This window comes from Phalacrocorax carbo, chromosome 17 (genome assembly GCF_963921805.1).
Source record: "Phalacrocorax carbo chromosome 17, bPhaCar2.1, whole genome shotgun sequence".
NCBI lineage: Eukaryota > Metazoa > Chordata > Aves > Suliformes > Phalacrocoracidae > Phalacrocorax > Phalacrocorax carbo.
Window position 1 is genome coordinate 4560605 of NC_087529.1, and position 19760 is coordinate 4580364.

The following is a 19760-nucleotide window of genomic DNA, read 5'->3' on the forward strand; positions in this document are numbered from 1 at the left end:
CGGAGCTGCTCTAAAACTGCTCATACTGCTCTAGCTGCACCAATCAACTCCCCGGCCGACAAACCCCAAGCCTACAATGAATCAATTCACTGTGTCAGCGTCAAGCAATAGCCAGTAGTTGGCAGCACGGTCCCTCTACCTCAGACACACGCCTTGGGAAAAATCTCCCCTGGCTGGCAGAAAACTGCATCTAATGGTACGTTAAGCACATTTTTATTCTCCTCCTCTGCAGTAATCGGGATAAAAAGTTAGTGTGCTCTGCCTGACTCCCCGTCACAGCAGGATACTCTTCTTCCAGGAAAGCCTGACAGAAAAGATGAGCAGGATTTCCCTGTGTTACTGACTCAGTAAAACCCCTGGCTTGTCTTTTCCTGCGTTATTATGGCATTAAACTATCGCATGAATTGAAATACACGCTTAATTTTATTTACAGTGAAGGAAATAATTCATTTGGTTGTGAAAGAGTTAATAAGGAAGAAAATCACACACAGTGCGTGTTAAAGGTTAGAGGAATAATCAGTCATTTGAAAAACACTACATAAACATTTTTCCGGATGCAATTTTCAGTCCAAGGATACATTTCCCAGTAGAAATCAGCAGCTAAAAAGGAAATCATTTAGTCTCCATAAGTGCCAAATTGTATCCTGATTTTTCCTGGTCTGGCTCGACTTTCAAAACTAGTGGTTCAACTTCTGCAATCTTTCACCCAGTGACTATATAAACACATCCTTATAAGACAGACATAATCCTTGGGTGGGCCAATTTATGTTGGATTATGAAAATACTTAAAGTACAGAATCGCATAATGACTGTTGTCCTTTGGTTTTCACTAAATGGAAAAAAAACCCCGCTAATACAGACAGTCTACACTGCTTCAAAAGGCAATCGGCGACATTCTTCTTTTGCAACTGTGTCAACATCTTTTGGAAGTAATTAGGTACCACTGAATTTATTATTTAGTTATCACAAGCTCTATTTTAATGACACCTAATGTGACACGTATCTATTTTGAGCTTTCATATTCGGGGGGTGGGGGGGTGGAATCTCTGGCAAATCGTTTGCACATCACAGTGGTGAGTTACCGCACAGCGCGAGCGTACGCGGTACCGCACGATTGGAGTGAATTAAGTTGTTACGCGCACCAGCCAGAAGAACAAATCTCACTCTCAAAAATACTTTGGCTACTCTCTGTTTGGTTAAAGGTTATATAAATAGTAGCTTTAAGAAGGATAAAACAATCTCCATACAAAGCAAACAAATTCATTTGTAATTTATTGCTGTCCGATACACATATACACATACCCATGTATAAATGTATACTTTCAAAAAATTATCCATTCCTGCACATTTAGACTTTCAGCAACGTAACTAAGAATGGAAACTCTTAATTCTTCATGGAAAGGTAAATTCTGTTTTTTCGCTTCCCTTCTGAAACTCTAGAGTTTTTACAGGCAACTACAAAAGTCAGCAGGCTAAAGCCAACAGTATCCTATCTTCAACATTTACCATGTGGTGGAAGAGAACTTTCCTTTTTCTCCAATGTATAAAGTTATGTGAAAGAAGACATTTTTCTAGTCTATAGAGAGTAAAGAATAAATTATAGTGATAAGATCTGGAAAAGTTTGGTTGGAAGTTAAGAGATTTTCACATCTGTGTCTACACATCCATGTCTTGGGAATAATGTATCTCGAGTACCAGTCACATAAAAATGCAAGAAATTGTTCCTCTCTCAAACATAGCAAAACCATTCATTGTACTTCTGTCTACACTTTGACTAGTAGCCTACGACAGTGATCTGAGCTAGCAAACTGTTTCCCCTAATTTAAAATACTATTTAGTGTGTGTATGCATTAAAAAACACAAATACTAACATACACACAACTTAATTCACCATCATTATTCCCTCTTTGAACTTGAGTAAGTTGATTTATTCATGCTGTTCAAACAAACTGAGCGATACTGCTGTGAATCGGCATGTAATATCAGACGAGCCTGATTTATACCCCTAAAGAGTCAACGACCGTCCTTCCCTCAGTTTCTCAGGGCTTTGGGTTCACCTCCCCTACTCTTCCAGGCAGATTCTTACACTGTGTTACGAACAACAGTCCAATGTCACGTCAACAACATCCGAGAAATTACTCCTCATTTAAATGAAGGTGATAATGGCACAGCCTTTCATAAACCTCATACAGACGTCGTGCAGAAGACACGCATACATGGTACAACAGGAATACAAGAAATTGTACAGGTTGCAATGCATTCTTGAAGCTTTGTGTCAACTTGGGAAGAGAATGACTGAAAAAAAAAGACGTGCAGCCTAACCCTGGTATAAACACTGTCTTTTTTATAATACAGCTACGCAGACAGCATTAACACAGTGTATTCTTAACACACCATTCCATGGTTTTACTCCCATGAAACAAAGAGAAAAAGAATGAAATAATTTCAGGCATTAAGACTCAACACTTTTCTCTGGTTGCCTGGTACAAATTATGATCTATTTCAAAGGAAAATTATATTATTAACCCCTAACACACAGAAATACTAATAAACCCCCCCATATTCCACAAAACAGTGAAGAGTAACCACATAAAACACACACCAAGGTCCTCCGATGAGGACTTAAGTGCCATTTGGCACAGGCATCTCAGATGCCCACTTTATCCTACTTTTTGACAGGACAAAGCATTCAAACAGATTCACTAGAGCAGAATTGTACCAGGCTTCCTAAGGAAGCCCCGGCACCTCTTTGAACCATAAAAGAAAAGATTTTGTTTAAAATCAAGAATTTCTGGCTGACATATTTTGCGTTCCTTTCTGATTTAAAACACCCTGCTATGAAAGCTACCATTATTTACAAGTGAAGAAAGAAAAGGGAATTCGCCCCATTTCTCCCCACTCCGCTATTGTCCCCTGTATCTATTTCCAGGAAGCCATATTCATTAGGGTTAATCTGCCTACTAAATGAATAAACAAAGGATTTCTCTGTCACTGCGAGGCCAGGTGAGCCGATATTATCTTCTAACACAGAAAATCATCCGCACAAATACATCGCAGGAAATTACCTGCTGCAATCCCACACCTGGGATCACTTGGCAAGTAGCTTAGAAACGCTGAGTAGATGACTGAAATCAAACTATTTATGGATTTTTTTTTTTAATGCAGATCTATCGGCAGAAAAAAGGCCTTTCTAAAAACATCATGCAAAAAGGTCTCAAATGTCTTGGCTTTCTACACTTCAATATTGCAGAAAATTTACTCATATGAAAGTGTCATATGGATTTGTATATTTAAAGTATATTGCTTGCCTACTAATGACAATTACCTATGGCTGTCTCAAGCAGCGCCCACGCCACTGCGGAAGCATAAAAGTTTACAAACTGTTGCCATAAGAATCTAGTGAAAGAAACAGAAAAAAATGATCTAATTGAGCTGCGAGAAATACTGACATAAATACAGCACCTAATATGATAATACAAGCCCACGCACGTAACTCATTGCACAGACCTAACTCGAAGCACTGTTAGTTATCACGTTTCTGGTAGGGATCATGGCAGGCAAAGAGCTTCAGAAACATCCTGCGTGTTTTGAGAGTTGACACCTGAAGGATGAGCTGCTGCTGCTGCAGAATCAAATACTGAGAAGTATTACGAGTATGGAGAGAGGTTGGGTAATTACCAAAAAACCCAGAGATGAGATAGGAACAAGCATTCAAATGCGTAGATGCAAGCATATGAACCTTGCGTGTGTTATGGCAGAAGAGGAGCCAACGCAGGTACCGAGTACCAGGGGAACTGCTGTGACAGAGGAGGAAGATGAGCTCAGCGGCTGCGACTGGGACCAACGGAGACAAGGGGTAATTCTGAGCGTCAGTGAGACAATGGGAGAGGTCACAAGAGTCAAGAAAAGAATGAAGTCACACCTGGGTAGAAACATGTAGGCGTGAAAACCACAGTTCACATCTCAGCAACACTATGGAGGAAGAAAGGCCAGGATTTGAAGCTGGCCTGGATGAACGGTGCTCCCAGAGCTACACAGCAAAAGGCTCCCTTCCCTCCCGCAAACACGGATTCTTTTTGATGTTCCTTATACAGCGAGCAAGAAGAGATAAATTAAAATTGAGAACCTAGAGAGCTCTTTGATCCTATTGCCTGGAAATATGTATAAGAATATTTTCTCCAGACGTACTTTTGCTATATATGGAAACCAAATGCTGACTAATCATATAAACCTTATGGTGCCTTAGCACAGCTGTAATCCGCAGCAGAACACTGTCACAACGGCAAAGGAAAATGTGGAAAACTAAGAAGCTAGCTCTGGTGCTGAGAAAGAGGAGAAAATGGTGATCAAAGGCACTGGAGGCCAGACTAGACAAGAGGGAGAGTTTCTAGCTGGTTAGCTTTTAAGATACAAGCGACATATTTATGACTTATTCTTGTATTACTGAACTTTAACAGTCCAAGTAATGACTATCCATTTTCCAAGTTTATAGAAAAACGATTCTAGAGGAGACCTGCTGACTCAGGACAACGGTAATAGGATACAAAAGTCTGAATTTTACTTTATTGGTTTATAGATAGCACCAGTTGGTAGTGATAGAGCCATTTAGAGCTCTTCATCGAGACACGCCACATGTCTTTCTTGGGAACAGACAGAGCTGCCAGCCGAAGAAGGGGAGGGGAAAGTTGTAACCTGCCCGCTTGGCTTTGTGTTTCCGGCACACACAGGGGCGGGGCACGGACGGGAGCACTTGCGTGGCATCGGCACTCGCGGGGACTGCTGGGGGACAGCAGCCTGGGCATCACTGCCCGAGTGCAGCCGGGGAATATGGGGACTTCTATTTCTACAGGTACTCCTTATCCGCTGAAATTACATCATGATAATCTGAAGAAATGGAACCAATTTCCCTTTAAAGGGACAAAACATATGGAATTGGTACGTTCTTAAAGGGATTCCTATTTATGGGAGTGGGATTATATCGATCCCCAAACATCAAGATGGAACCACTTGAAACTTTTTTGTTAAACTTGCATGCTTGGCTGCTAAGACTGTGTGCTGGTGCTTTCATGTCAACAGAAGTTTGTGGAAATACACAAATCCCTTTCACTAACAACTAAACATCAGGAGAGAATGCCTAATATCAATAAATCTACTTAAAAATGGGAGTAACATTCCTGAGTAAATCGACCTCAAGATAAACCTCTACAATGCTGCTATTTAAACTTTAAATCACCTTTTTTGATCAAATCATATTCCTTTAGGATACATTAGTCATAACATGAGTGACCACAGCATTTAGAGAAATTACTTTACTGTGTGTGTGAAAATCCAGTGGACTTTCCACAGTGTGGTTTGGGAGTCCATGTTATCTTGGTTACACTGATCACCTGAGGAACATCTCACCAAGCTACCACTGGCATGTGACCGCCTTACGCTTGCTTCCAGTGGCATATTAAAGATACAACCTAAGTCTCAGAAAACTAATACAGATCATTGCTGTTCATTGTGAATTTTGAGTACAGCAGGTTGAGTACAGGTTGGAAAAGACCTCTAGGATCATCAAGTCCAACCATCAACCCAACACTACTACGCTTCTTAAACCATGCCCTGAAGTGCCACGTCTACATGTCTTTTAAACACCCCCTAGGATGGTGACTCCCCCACCTCTCTGGGCAGCCTCTTCTAATGTCTGACCACTCTTTCACTGAAGAAAGTCTTCCTAATATCCAATCTAAACCTCCCCTGATGCAGCTTGAGGCTGTTTCCTCTCCTTCTATCACTAGTGACCTGGGAGAAGAGACCAACACCCCCCTCACTCCAGCCCCTCTCAGGCAGCTGCAGAGAGCGAGAAGGGCTCCCCTCAGCCCCCTCTTCTCCAGGCTAAACCCCCCCAGCTCCCTCAACCTCTCCTTATCAGACCTGCTCTCCAGGCCCTTCACCAGCTTCATCGCTCTTTGTTGCCTACATAATACACAGTGCCCCAGTCAGCGTGTATTACCGGAGTTCATCATTTACTGAATCCCCAGTACAAGCAATAGGAGAAATACGAATTTGAAGAACAGCATCGGTTCTTGCTTTTCGCCTATCTTAAGGTGCCCCTCAGTATGGCATACCTGATTAATGCTTTCAATAGGTGTTAAGAATTCCTATGCTGTAACGCAGTAAATGCATTATGAACGGGCAAAGGCAAGTGGCTAGAGTTTAGAAGCACAAAGGTGAGATAATGGCCTTCCACGTCACTGAACTGTCAACCTCATTTAGCATAAAGCGTGGCATCTGGAGACTTCAAATCATACAGCCGTTTAAAAATATATAGAATGTTAAATTAAATGACAAACACGGGACATGTCACCTTTTAGAGGCAGAAATGTAAAACCAAAGCATATGTTCTCCAACTGTATTTGCTTCAGGATCAGCAATATTTTTGTAACCTCATTAGTTTCTTGACTTGGCTTTAAACATGGAAGGATGGATATACAAATAAGTTACAGGTCCTCCACGTGATATCCCTAATTATAAGTCAATCTCTACTGGCAAAATAAATTAAGAACTCTGGGTTCAACTCTTACAGAGAGTCTGGGAGGTGAAGATAACGAGGAAGAATTTTTGCAAGCTGTTCGGGATGAAAGTTACTCTGTATTTTGAGCTGTGAATCGAAGAGGCACGTGTAAGGATCTAACTTTCAAATCAACATTTACAAACAAATCCCGCGGCCTCTATATGTGCCGAACTCACTGACAACCCCAGAAGTCCCATGGGTTAGCACGCAGAAACAGGCCCAAGCTCAGCTACCCTGATCGAGGGCCAGCCGCTGTCTGCAAGCACTTTATCTGTCTCTGCGTGGCACAGAGCCTAAGCTAATAAACTGTAGCTGGCTCCATGCAGAGCTAGCTCGGGTCTCGGCACCGTGGTCCTGTCACCGCTGGAGCGGGAAAGCGCTGTGCCGAGACCGCCGGGCAGCTCCGCGGGGAGCCAGCCCACGGGTGCCACAGCCAGGGCTGCGGGGAAGGTGACACACCCTGCTGCTGAGCATCACCCAGGTGCATCCGCACGGTGCTTCGGCTCCTCCGCTACCCTCGACAGGCCAGCTCCCCCCGCCCTGGCAGAGGGAGAGCAGACCGTGCCCTCACCAGCGTTAGACCCATCTGACATTATCAGTGTACTTTAGTCACGTTACACCACTTTAGAGCACGCGTTCAGCACTTCATGGCATGCACAATCTTTCACTGAAGTGTTATTAAAAGGCTATAACTAGGCCAATAAAGCTGAATTTTATTTGTCCACTCACAGCAATGGGGAAGCAGTGCTTGCTGATGACATTAAACAAAACATCATATCCACAATGCAAATTCTTTTTCAGCTACCTGCTCGATAAGCAGATCGGCTAAAAGTTGCTGATTTAACAAACAGCAGGGTAGTGCTGAAAAGCAGTCAAATCAGCTGGTGTCCCTCTGTCCTCCCCTCCTCAGCCCCCACTGAAAAGGATTTTATAGCATGAGGAATGTTTGATACTGCCTAATGATGAACAATTAATAGTCATCCTGAGCCCTGATCCAGAGCATCTTTAAGCACATGGTTGCACCTTCTCCTGAGAACCTGCTTCAGCAAGGATGGATCCTCTTTCTTCGCAGGCACTGTAAGACTAGCACAAACCAACCACGGTATAATTTTTTTTTGGTTTTTTTGCAAGCCAGATTCACCAAGTTTCAGTCACATGGAGAGAAAGGAAAAGGCACCAGCAAAACTCTGAAATAAAGTCATGAAATAGTGAAGCACTGCTTGCAGTTTAGCTTATTGTGCATGAAAGTTTAAACTTTGCTTTCAACCTCGGTTTTCCAAACATGCTGTCATTCACTGTAATATGGGTTAAAAACAAGAGAAAGCAAAGATGAAATGTAAATGATTTAAATGCATGCATATGTTCTTTTGTAAAATGCATAATGCATCTGCAAGGTTTTTCCTCATATTTTGGCCACGAATCAAGGGGGAAACGGTTCGCTTATGATATAGTGAATTTTTAATCTAAATTCAGTGGTAAGATGTACTTCCCTGTAAGTGTTTCAGTACATGCTGTTTGCTCCTGCTGTTGTTTTGGGGTGGGGTTTTTTTTTTTGTTTTGTTTGTAAAGCTGAAATAGGAAGGCCAAACCCAAAAGGGCTAACACAAGAGTATTTAATTTCTTCTCCAAATTCTTTCATGGCAACTGTTTGTTAAAAAAACCCACCAGCAACACAACCAACCTTGTAGATGATCTATTGTCAGTTACTAAATTTGACATTCAATCACAAATAAGGTTAGAGAATGTTATGCTTACCTTAAAAATATATTTTAAGTGATGGTCAAACAGTACAGCACATGGTGATTTGCTCAGCATTCATGCTGTAAACAATATAAGTGAATGCCTGAAGAGGTACTTTTGCAATTAATGCAAACGCAGCTAATGGATATTGTCCTGGTAGCAAAGAGCTAGCAAGACCCTTATGGCAAGAGTGGCTTCTGCTGCTTTTTGTATCAAGGCAAAAATACGTCTGTATGCCTCTTTCTAGAGGCCTCCTTTCCTGGAATGGTACAGCCAGGACTTCTTGCAGGGTCCTAACATTAAAAAGAGGCCACGACTTCCAGAGTTTCCAGTTCCTGTGCGGCATTTCTCACATCAATGGCACCGTGACTTGGAAAAAAGGAAAGGTAATGCAGAAGACAAGGACAGAGCCAGTTACCAAAACAAACGCTCAGACCCAATCAGACACTCACGAGCAAGCCTTTGGCCTCTGTGCCAAAGCCTAGCAAATTCTATGAATTATCCAGAAATACAGGTGGGTTGTACACAGCCAGGGCCAGCTGCATCTGGGACAAAAGCCCAGGCAAGCGAGCGCACGTAGGTCCCACTCCTTCTGAGCAGATGTGAGCTCAAGGGAAAGCAGCTGTGCTGGACGCCCCTGGAGGTAGTGTACACAGCGCTCCCTGCACAAGAGGCACAAATGGTTGCCCGCTGTTGCTAGAGGGAAATATCAAGCAAGAGAGACTTGGCAAGCCTGGGATTGCAGAAGAGGAGGGCCTGCACCCCACTTGACCTGGGGACATGGGATTTTTGATAGGACTATTACAATCACAGAGCTTATAAAATGCATTTGGAAAGGCTTTCGTTTTGGTTTTGGGATAGCATACGAAGGCCCCAGGAATCCTCTCTGAGGCCTTAAATCTGTGGCCAACGTCCAGCAAAAACTGTATCTTAGTCATATCGCCACCTTTTTATTTTCCCTGTTCTTGCTCCATTTTAACGCACCACACCCTGCACAGTAAACGAAAGGCAGCCTCAGGGCAATAGAGGCTCATATACCACTTTTCTTATCTGGAGAGATCCTGTGCTAATGGTGTGAACAATCCCAAGCCTGCTTTCTGTCATTTACTAACTGTGACCTGCTTGTTTCCACCTTTACAAGGGAAATAGCACCAGAAGGTTTATGTATGCAAAGTACTTGGCTTTACGTGCTCCCCTTAAGACTCTGCACTCTTTTTGGAAGGAGGCAAGGCCCGGGCAGGCGGTCCCCAGCAGCCAGCAGCGGTCAAGACTGTAAGAGCTCTCCTATCTGCAGAGCCCCCATGGCTGGAAGCATTGCCAGAGACTCTGCACTTGCACACAACAACCGGCCGAGGCGGAGGATGGTGACAAACAGGGCTCCTTTCACCCCACGCACCAGCTGCTCTCTGCAGCAACTGCGTGCTGGCACCAGCTTTGGCTCTTTGTAGTGCTCCACCCACAGCTGGAGTACTAACTGGCACCCAATTTAGCTTTGGTTCTAATAAAAAGTGAAAGTTAAAAGCAATGCAAGCAGCAGATAAACCACTGTTAAAAACTGGCTGGGATCATGCCAGGGATGGAGTCCAAGGCAGGGGGAGGAGCCAAGATGACTGCAAGCTGATGGGTATTTCACAGTATTGGATAATTAAGAAAAACAAAATATTTTCCATCTGTTTTTTTTACCTCTTACATAACTGAGGCAATAAAATATATACAAGTAAGTACCAACAGACTATATTTCAACTTAGATATAAATATTTATTTCCAGCACAGAACAGCCTTACTTCAGCAAGGAGAAGACAGGGCGAGGAGGCTGTGATTGTAACACCATCAAAATATTAAACTCCACCTTAAAACAGATCAAATGCCTGCCTCGTGCCAAATAGCTCAGTTTTATATGGTATATACCTAAACGCACACTTCTGCTCACTCATCCATATTACACTCTAATGAAGAATACCTAAAACCCGCTGATTTTGGATTAATAATGGTGAAAATAGGTGCATATGCTGACATTACGTTAATAAAAAACACATGTGAGGACTGATGCTCTTGTTTAAAGCATTTCAGTATTGATCCAGATAGTCTGTGTAGAGAGTTTGTGTAGAGTCTTTCCACCGTGAGCAGGGGTTTGGCCCAGGTGAACTCTGAAACCAGACATTAAACCTCTGGTGACTTATAAAAGAACAAGTTTTTGTGGCTCTAAAAACACTGAGAAGCGTTAGACAAATTTTTACATAGTAAAGTATTATCCACAAGCCAACGTTGTCTGTAGAATGAGGAAATACAAGTGAGAAGAAAATTAGAGATTCATATTGAAAATAGTTTCTGGTATGACACCGGCGGCCAACTCGCACGCTGCACAGCTGAGAGCTCAACGGCTGCGCAGTGAAGCAGCAGCTCATCAACCCCATCCTCCGTTTCGCCTTCCTTTTTGTGCAGAGTGTTTTGATTTATAATACAGCACTATTATCCCACTACTTGGAAAAAAAAAGCAAAACTCACAAACAAGCCACCATACTTATCCTTAAAAGCTATTTTTGCCATCTGCTGAAGAGGAGAATTTAAAAAAAAAAAGAAAGAAGATTCACTATGAATCTAGGAAGCATTGCTTAGCAGCTGCTGCATCACTTCCAACTGCTCTTGAAAAACCAAACCCCAAAAACATTCTTGGAGACCGCTTCATGCCCAGTTTTGCACCTACAGATTTAATTGCTCCAAAGAGGCCATCACAACCTGTAGCATTCAGGTAGTTGCTGTGCTCTAGGGACACGGACATCAAGCCTCTTTGGGTATTTTACAGGCAGGAGGAAGCTGAAAGACAAAAGGAGTCCGCAGAGCCCTGAGGACAAGGGCTGATGTTCTGGAACAGCTCCTGAAAGCAGGGAAGGACAGGCTGGAAGATCAAGAGGACCAGAACCAGGAAGCAAACCTGATGATTAAAAACCTGGTGTCTGACAGAGACTACAGTCCAAGGTGGAGGAGATACACTTGAAACAAGAAATAATGAAGCATATTTAAAGGTTTTTCAAAGCAAAGATGGAAAACAGTGAGCCAACACTTTGAAGGAGAGCCTAATTTAGTGAAATCATTAAATAAGAACGTCTCTATTATAAACTGGAACACTGTTTCCAAATGAAAGCTTTCCCTGAAACAATACTGACTCTAAAATTCATCTGCAGATGGATGTTCAAGTACTCTTCTTTTAACATGCTCATCTAATACCGGTTTAAGAACATTTCAAACAGCCTAGATTAATAGATGAGCTTAGACTATATTACAAACTTATAAAAATATCAAGATTTGTAAAACGATTCCGTTAAGTGCTGTATAAAAAGAGCAGAAACGTCAATGAACACGCTTCTTTGCAAATACCGTACAGTGTGTTATTTCTGTGCAATCTATGAAAACACAAGTAGAGACACTGAGGTTTTCTGGATCTCTTGTAAGTTTAACAGCAGCTAGGAGCTCTTAGATCTCAAGCTATAATAAATATTGTATCCTACAGGAGCCCGTCGGGAATCTCAGCTCATGTGTCGTTCCGTAGAAGACCGTGGTGTCAGATATGATTAGAATCAACACTTTCCACTTAGTTGGAACTTTAAAGCTACCTACGCAGAACATTAGCAACAGCTGTTAATGAAAGACAATTAAGGGGTATATAACAGCGATTTTCTGTTCAGAATGAGTTCGCGTTAGCTACTGATATACAAAATACCTATTGTGCATTTTGCACTTTTTCCCTCAAACAGACAGAAGGCGCTTATACACTTGGACCAGACCATGCTCTAGCACACTGCTATTTTTCAGCTGACAAACCATTATACGAACTGAAGGTGGCTTCCCCAACTGGAAGCCAGTATGTAACACTCGGGCAATAAGACACTCCGCTGTCTGCATTAATGGACCACTGGTACATGCGCCGAGCGGGCTCCGTGACATGAGAACAACTGTCTTTGAGCAACAGAGGACTGCACCAATGACCATTAACGTGGCCCCTGGAGACCTCGTTGCAACTTATCTTCACATATAAAGAAAAACCCCACCACCTTGTATTTGGTTATTATGTTGGTTAGGCCACAGTTATGCTTTCATCTAGCTATGGCATCAACATGGAAATTGCTGGGCTTCTTGTTTGTCAGAGTTCCCTGTGAACTATCAAAAATCACATTAGCAGGATGAACAGGGTCTTCGGCCTTTGGGGGATTAAGCACCTGGAGTAACTTAAGTTGCTTAAAGTCAAAGCCAGCCTAACACAGCAGTGTCTAGAAACTGATTTTTGATTTTCACTTGCATCTGTGAAACTAACTCGCATGTCGCACCATGGGTTTTTTTAGCTGATGGACGCTTATGTGTCAAAGCACAACCGTCTGAGAGATGAACTGCTTCAATTATGATGCGCCTCCCCAGCTGAACCACAGGCAAACCAGGATAAGGAGTATCAGTCTCCTCTGTCGCTAGCAGGGTAGCAGCTACCCTACATTGCTACGTCATGCTGCGTGGTGAGTTCCTATCTCCAGAATTAACAGACTAACTCACCCACAACCATCCTAGGGAGGCAAAAATAAATCAGTACATAACGATTCTGCTGCATTTCAGTCACTGTTCCCATGCCCTTCCTCTCCAGTATACTTCTCCTGCCTAGAGAAAACACCCAGCAGTGTTTCGAGACATTAATGCTACTCCATGTATCCCTGCAGCTGAGTCTTTTCCCAAGCCAGGCAATGATCCAGCAGCAAGTGCCCAGTCAGTAGTGTCAGGTCATTTTAATTTCTCTTCACATCTCCATAGTCTATAGGGCATAGCTGCTTCTAGATGTAACCACGTATACTGCACTGGCGTCTTGGAGCCTGCTGAAGTCAGTTCTGTCTGCAGGCTTCCTTCAAAAATCATTAGATAACATCTTCTCAAATTAGATGATACAAATCAGGTTGAAAAAATTCCAAGTACGAGAATTTTGTATTATAGCACACACACATTTAGCAAGACGGACGAAGAGGATGGTGAGAGCATGAGTGCATGGCAACTGTGTGCTACTGCACTGAGAAAACAAAAAGCCCTGAGTATATCCCACGCTCTATCACTACCCTAGGAATAATACCTAAAATGCTTTTCAAATAAGTAACATAATAAGTGTTTTAAATAGGTAACAGAATTTGTTCAGAAGTGATTCCAGGAAAGAACCATAACTTAAATTCATTTAAATTTAAGCCAACAGAACGTAGAAGTGCAAAACAAGCAGTGCTGGGTGCATGTTTTGCTGTTACTAAACAGGTGATGCCCTCTAAGAGCAGCTTGTTATATGACCGTTATTAAAACCTCCCAGTCGCTGTGAAGAACAGACCAAGGGCCAAATCTCTTCCTTGGCTTCAAAGCTCAGCATTATACTCGGAGGATCTGAGTGCAATCTCTATCTGCAACAACAAGCTACCTTTATACCATCCAGGTAATTACAGGTTCAGGTCAAGGACTCCAGACCATATTGATTACATCTCTCTGCAACAAGGACCCTCCAGCGCTGGCCGGCTCCGCTCAAGCAGGGCAGCTCAAGTATCCATGACGCCAGGACTCCCCGGGCCCTACCAGCGCCCGTAATGGGAAACCAGCCACTGCTCAGGCCTGTCAGTTATTGCCTGTGGCAATAAGGACAGCCTGGGAATTCATAATGTTGGTGACTTCATCTGCCAGCTGCATTCACACATCTTTACTACCTGAATAACTGATCTCTGCTACTCCAAGGCAGCACTTTCTGGTGTACAGCATTTGGGAATAAATATTTGATCGCGCATACATCAGAAAAGAGCTCAGATGGTTTAAGGTGTGACAGCAGAAGTGTTTATTAAATTCCAAGTGAGAGCATTGCTGGACAGTAAAAATTTGTCCCATGGTCCCTATCTCACAGGTGTGGTGATGAACAATAAAAGATCCTTCACAGGCAGAGCGGAGGGAGGGAGGGGAGGCAAACTCCATCCCCCACAAAACTCAAGTCAATTCTTCTGTTCATTAAACCCTCCACAGGCAACGAGCTATCTGTCCGTGACCAGCCAGTCGCACACAAAAGAAAGGGAAGTACTAAATTACAAGCCAATTTTAAGTGGGCATTGATTGAAGTAACCAGAAGAGAGCTTAGTATTGTCAGAGTTTCATACAACAGTAACAAACAATCGTCATTAAAAAATGATGCGTGCATCCCTAAGCAGCACAGCACATGCTGGGTTTTAGAGAAGAACATAAAGGTTCCCCCGGCCCCACACACAATCAAAGAGGGAAAAAAAAGCTCAGGATCTTTTTCTTCTACAATTTAATTTTATTCATTAAAATCCTTCCCACTCTAACTTCTGTATTTGCCCTAAGCAAGAAAGAAACGGAGATCTCCTCCAAGTAGGAAAGGAAAAGCTGATGCAAAACAGAGATCAGACAACTTCTTTGTCAACACTTTCCTACTCGGCTGACAACGCAACAAAATCATTACTGGACTGAGGGATAAGTGTCAAAAACCTCATTGTATGAGGGAATAAACAAGGCTTTTCATAAACACACGCACAGATGCACACACTTTTTTTTTCCCTAAGCAGGATTGAATTAACAGCTATGACTGAGCGTACCTCAGTACCTGCGCCCTTCAACACATTTGTTACAGTTTAAGGGAAACACTTGCCCTTACAGACTCAATGCAGCTGTGCGATCAAATTTACTGTGATCAGGAACTGCTGCAAAATCCCTTCTCTAGAGGTTTTCGATTTCTGGAAGTTCAGAGCTGTTGTTCCGGACAGATATCCTAACCTTCCTACACCCTTTAATTTCTGCATTATTTATTATAAGTAGAGATCTATCAGCACTTTGATTTTCAAGGACGTAACAGATATGACACGCATCATTCATCCACAGGTTACAGTATAAAAATTCAGAAAGGTGCCTGGAAGTGTTCAATTACGCACGTAGCCTATGCTTGTATTTCTAGATTAGCCTCCATCATTCTGTAGATATCCTCAGCTAGCCAAAAATCCTATCTAAAGCTTCTCACATCAAAGAAAGGAACCGCGTCCAATGTATACAGGTAATGTAAAGTTTTCAAGCCATGCCTGTAGAGTGGTCATCTGAAATAGAGCCAGCTCGTTCTGCAAGAAGTACTTCCTCTTGTTGCACTACAGATTTCTGTCTCAGGGCTGGTTGGTTTGGTTGCGTGAAGCGCGTGACCTTCAGCTGCAGCATCTCCTGCACAGGGCACTCGCGAGGTTTCTCTTCCACCCCTGGTGTCTAATAAAGCCTTAAATGTAACCTGACTTACTAAGACTCACCCCACCTTTGATAAACTCAGTGCAAGCAGCCGATAGCCTCAGCGCTTCTTCGGAAAGGATGGACACACAGACGCACGAGCACGCCTGCCTGCTTGCTACACACAGCGGGCATTTACTGCGTGTTCAGTAGTGATTTGTTTTGCTGCATTATTATTAAAGGCTTCCTGCTTTATACAGCTTTAAACTCAGTGTTGTCCCTTTAACATTTCTAATGGCCAATCTGGAATAGCATCTGGAATTACAGTGCATTTAATCCTTGAGGGTATATCCTCTCTCTGATGCATATGACTAAAATGTGTGCATTGAGGGACAAATGTCCAGTAGCTTTAGGTGACTACATTTTTGCAAACTTCTGAGATTCGATTTAAAAAAAGACAAACCACAAAACCAAGAGAGAATATCTTCACAGAATTTTAAGTCAAGATAACCATATTGAAATACATGTTTTTTAAAATTTATCCAAGTCATCTTTAGAGATACAGACAACCACCTTGAAAGTGCCACTGCAAATTTTCAGGATTGATTTTCACGTATTAAAAATTTTATACTTTTAAAATGAAGATTTTTGCAGATGATCTCGTGAGAGAATATTGTCGTTAGTATACCCTACTTCTACAGACATGTGAAAAATCACGATAAAAAAATTACACAGATTTCAGAGTTGTCACCAAGGGGGGAGAAGGAAGGAAGCTATCAAGGACGGCGGAAGAATAATGGGAGATGATAAACATGTACTTGAAATCTTTTGATAGGAAGAAAAAGCGATGGAGTTAGATAAGAAGAGGCGCCACGCTGGTTGCATCTCTAAGCAACAGGCAATCAAACAGCAGATAAGCATCTTCATAAAGTGCAACAGACTCGAATGCATGGGTCATAACTGAGGAACCACTTCCTGGTTCAGCTTAGGTAGTAAAAATTTATGACCTACTTAAAAAAATATCCTTCAAACTGAAAAACGTATTTTCCAATAAATTTGTTTTCCATAAAGAACGTAAGCCATTTAGGGCATGCCTTGGTAATAGCAGGAAATGAGAACACTTACAGTAGTGGACTATAACACAAAAAATGCAATGTCGTACATGAACAGCATTTAAAATAAAACCCTTAGATTCAGGGCTGAGCTTAATGTAATTTTCTGCACATCTCAAAGCAAGTAAGCATAAAACACTCTTCTTCCCTTTCCTGGGCTGTGTTACAAGAAGAGCATGAGATCTCAAAGAAAAGTGCATGTTTTTTCTTGTGTCACCTTTACTCTGAGCAGAATTCACACCCCAATACCCTCACACATAATCTGGCGTATCTACCCAAAGCTTGGGCCAATAATATCTGCATGGGAAAGGACAAGGATCAGGCAATATGAAAACTGCGAATAGGTGGTAAAGTCCCTGAATCAAAAATGAATTCAAATCCAAACTGCCTGGCAGTGAAGTTAAATAAAATACTGCTATCAGCATGTCCCTAACAAAATCCATGTATTGTTTATTAGAAACTTATGAGGTGTTATAACAAAACTGAGTCACTGCCGTACAGTAAATATATTTTCAGTGTCATAACAATGCATACGATCAACTTTGGCAATTTTAATATGGACACACATGTTAAAGGCATTACCAATAGAGCTTCATCACATTCACATGAGCAATTTCTTATTAAGGCCCCATCCACACTACAGGGAAGGCTGTTTAGCACAGAAAAGGTACGGTCCTATGTGGTTGATTGTTTCTACTGTAGATGGAATAACACAGCCGGTTATATTTCAGAATTAATGCACACCCCTGCTGTAAGTATGGCACTGCTCCATTTGTTCACAAGAGGAAAAACAAACAAAAACCCCCCAAAAACCAACACCCCCACCTCCGATAACCCAGATACCTTTATCTGTATCAGCTGGCATAGTCACTTTGATAGTCAAGAACAGCTATGCCATTAATCACTCTGAATCTGAAGAGTCAGATACACAGACAGAAGCACTCCTATGATTCAAGCTGGTAACCTTTTAGGGGTAATAGGTATAAATGAACTAGACCAAAAAAGTCATCACTGATGCATTTATGTTTTGTTCTGTAGCTAACAATTATTTTCAAAATTACTTTGCCATGTACTAAGACAAATAAAATTCCCTTTAAATAACCAGCATCAGATGTTTGTCTGAGGTCAATGTGAATTAATTGAACAAGTTTTAAATATTTGAAAATGGAATTTATAATGACTATCCTCAATACCCAAAGTAAATTTAGTTATTATTGAACTCAGTTATAAACACTTCTAAGAAATATCCAGAAATACCCAAGTAAATTAATTTAGCAAACAATACAATATCAGAATTTATATCAATAGCAAATACAGTCTGGAACAGGAGCTTTTATTTTAACTCTCTCTAAAACAACCTTCAGAAACTAGTTTCTGTATGTGTTACAGTCTCTTTTTACAGTTTAACCTCAATCCAATCAGCAGTCTCCAGGGATTTTCAAATCACTAAAGATTAAAATCCTCTCTGACTTGACTGTTTGACTAATGCTGTGTGTTTAATAATTCTACTTGTGAGAGATTTTATTTGACAAAACCCTGCTGTGTGGACCCTTCAGATGCTATACAGCTGTACTAGAATACAAAGCTCTGCTGTCCTTGTTTCTTTATACAGACTATACCCCACCACTGAGAAAAAGAGAAGAAAACTTTATTGTACATATATTACTATGTTGATATTAACATAACCACTGTAGCATTAAATTTACACACTCTTTTAGAGCGGTGAAAATGTGCCTTTCACACAAACATTAGATAAACTGTCCTGTTGTCTTGACTGTTCACTGAAATCAATTACATTTATGATTACATTTCAATGAAAGCTTTTTATAAATGAGATGGAACTGTAACATTCTATGCTTTAGGCATTCATTAATAAAAGCATTTCAGTGTTAGTATTTGCAAGTGTTCTGCTTTTTAGTTTAGGCAGGTTTTGGCATTCCATAGCTCATGTTAAAGTTAATGTAAATATTGTGTTCAGATCTTACCAGAATGCTGTGACTTCAGATTTGAGTGGTAAGAGGAAAAAAAAGGTCATCATTAAGGTAGCTTTCAGTTATGTATTTGTATAAGACAGCACTTACCCTATCATGCAGCTGAAAATCATGATATCCTTTTAAGTATATGGCAATGGTTAGTAAACATGTTACCAGACAAAAAGAGACAAGATTGATGAATGCCATGAATATCAAAGAGAACATGAAATCAACACGTTTCTACCTGAGGTAGCATCAATCACTGTTGAAACTCCTCTGCGATCAGAAACTGGACGTGATGACCCCGGCATGCTAACAGGTTCTGAACGAACTGGCTGAATCCTAAATAATAAGTTATAGTTACTACCTGTGTCGAAACCATTGCTCATGAAGGCTGTAATTAAGTCACAAACCTGAATCAGCTGAACCAATTAAGCAACTCTCTATTTTCAAATCAGCCAACTGTTGAAAACTTTTGTTTTCCTTTGCTTTGCGGAGCCAAGATCTGGATAATCCATCCAGGGACAGATTGAGACTCTACACAAAGTGAGTGTCCCCAAACTATGTCTCAGTTGTGAGCTCCCAGAAAGCCTCAAAGGAAAAAAAACAAACCTCACCCTACCCAAATTGGTTAAAAAGCCTCTATCACCCTCCTGAACGGCAGCATTTTCTTTGGCAGTTTAGGATAAGAGACACGTTTGTAATTGTCTAATCCTTTTGTAACATAGAGCTATGTTATATTTTTTTTAAATTTCTGCTTTCTTTCTGCATATATATACATATATACAATTAAAAAATAACATATTTGACAGCTATATCCTTACTTGTGGGAGTAATTACACACAAGGAGAAATCACACATTTCAAACCCACGTATTTTCAGTCCAAGGACAATCTGCCCAGTTTTAATGGGATTAGTAATATTATCCATTTCTCTTGTTTTACTCATAAGAGTTTCAGACAGAGTCCCAAACAGTCCAAGTCCATACCACAGAACTTTGGACTTCAAATCACATGCAGAGTCAGGAGCATGGAAACTCGTTAAATCTTGAGAGTTACCGGACAGGACACAGAAATACATGGTGCATAAAGCACTGCTACAAAATCACTAGCTATCAGTAAATATAAACCCACATTTACCTTCGCTCTCCTGCCTTCATTT

General features: G+C 41.4%; 1 protein-coding gene across 6 annotated transcripts in view; it reads right to left on the reverse strand.

Annotated features, from left to right (window-relative positions):
* The window catches only part of BCAS3 (BCAS3 microtubule associated cell migration factor), a 370477-nt gene that overhangs the window by 176552 nt on the left and 174165 nt on the right, over positions 1-19760 (reverse strand). For all 6 annotated transcript variants that reach the window (XM_064467926.1, XM_064467925.1, XM_064467929.1 and 3 more), the window contains one exon: positions 18844-18941. In XM_064467926.1, coding sequence (XP_064323996.1) covers positions 18844-18941 — 98 coding nt within the window. The remainder of the gene's footprint in view (positions 1-18843; positions 18942-19760) is intronic.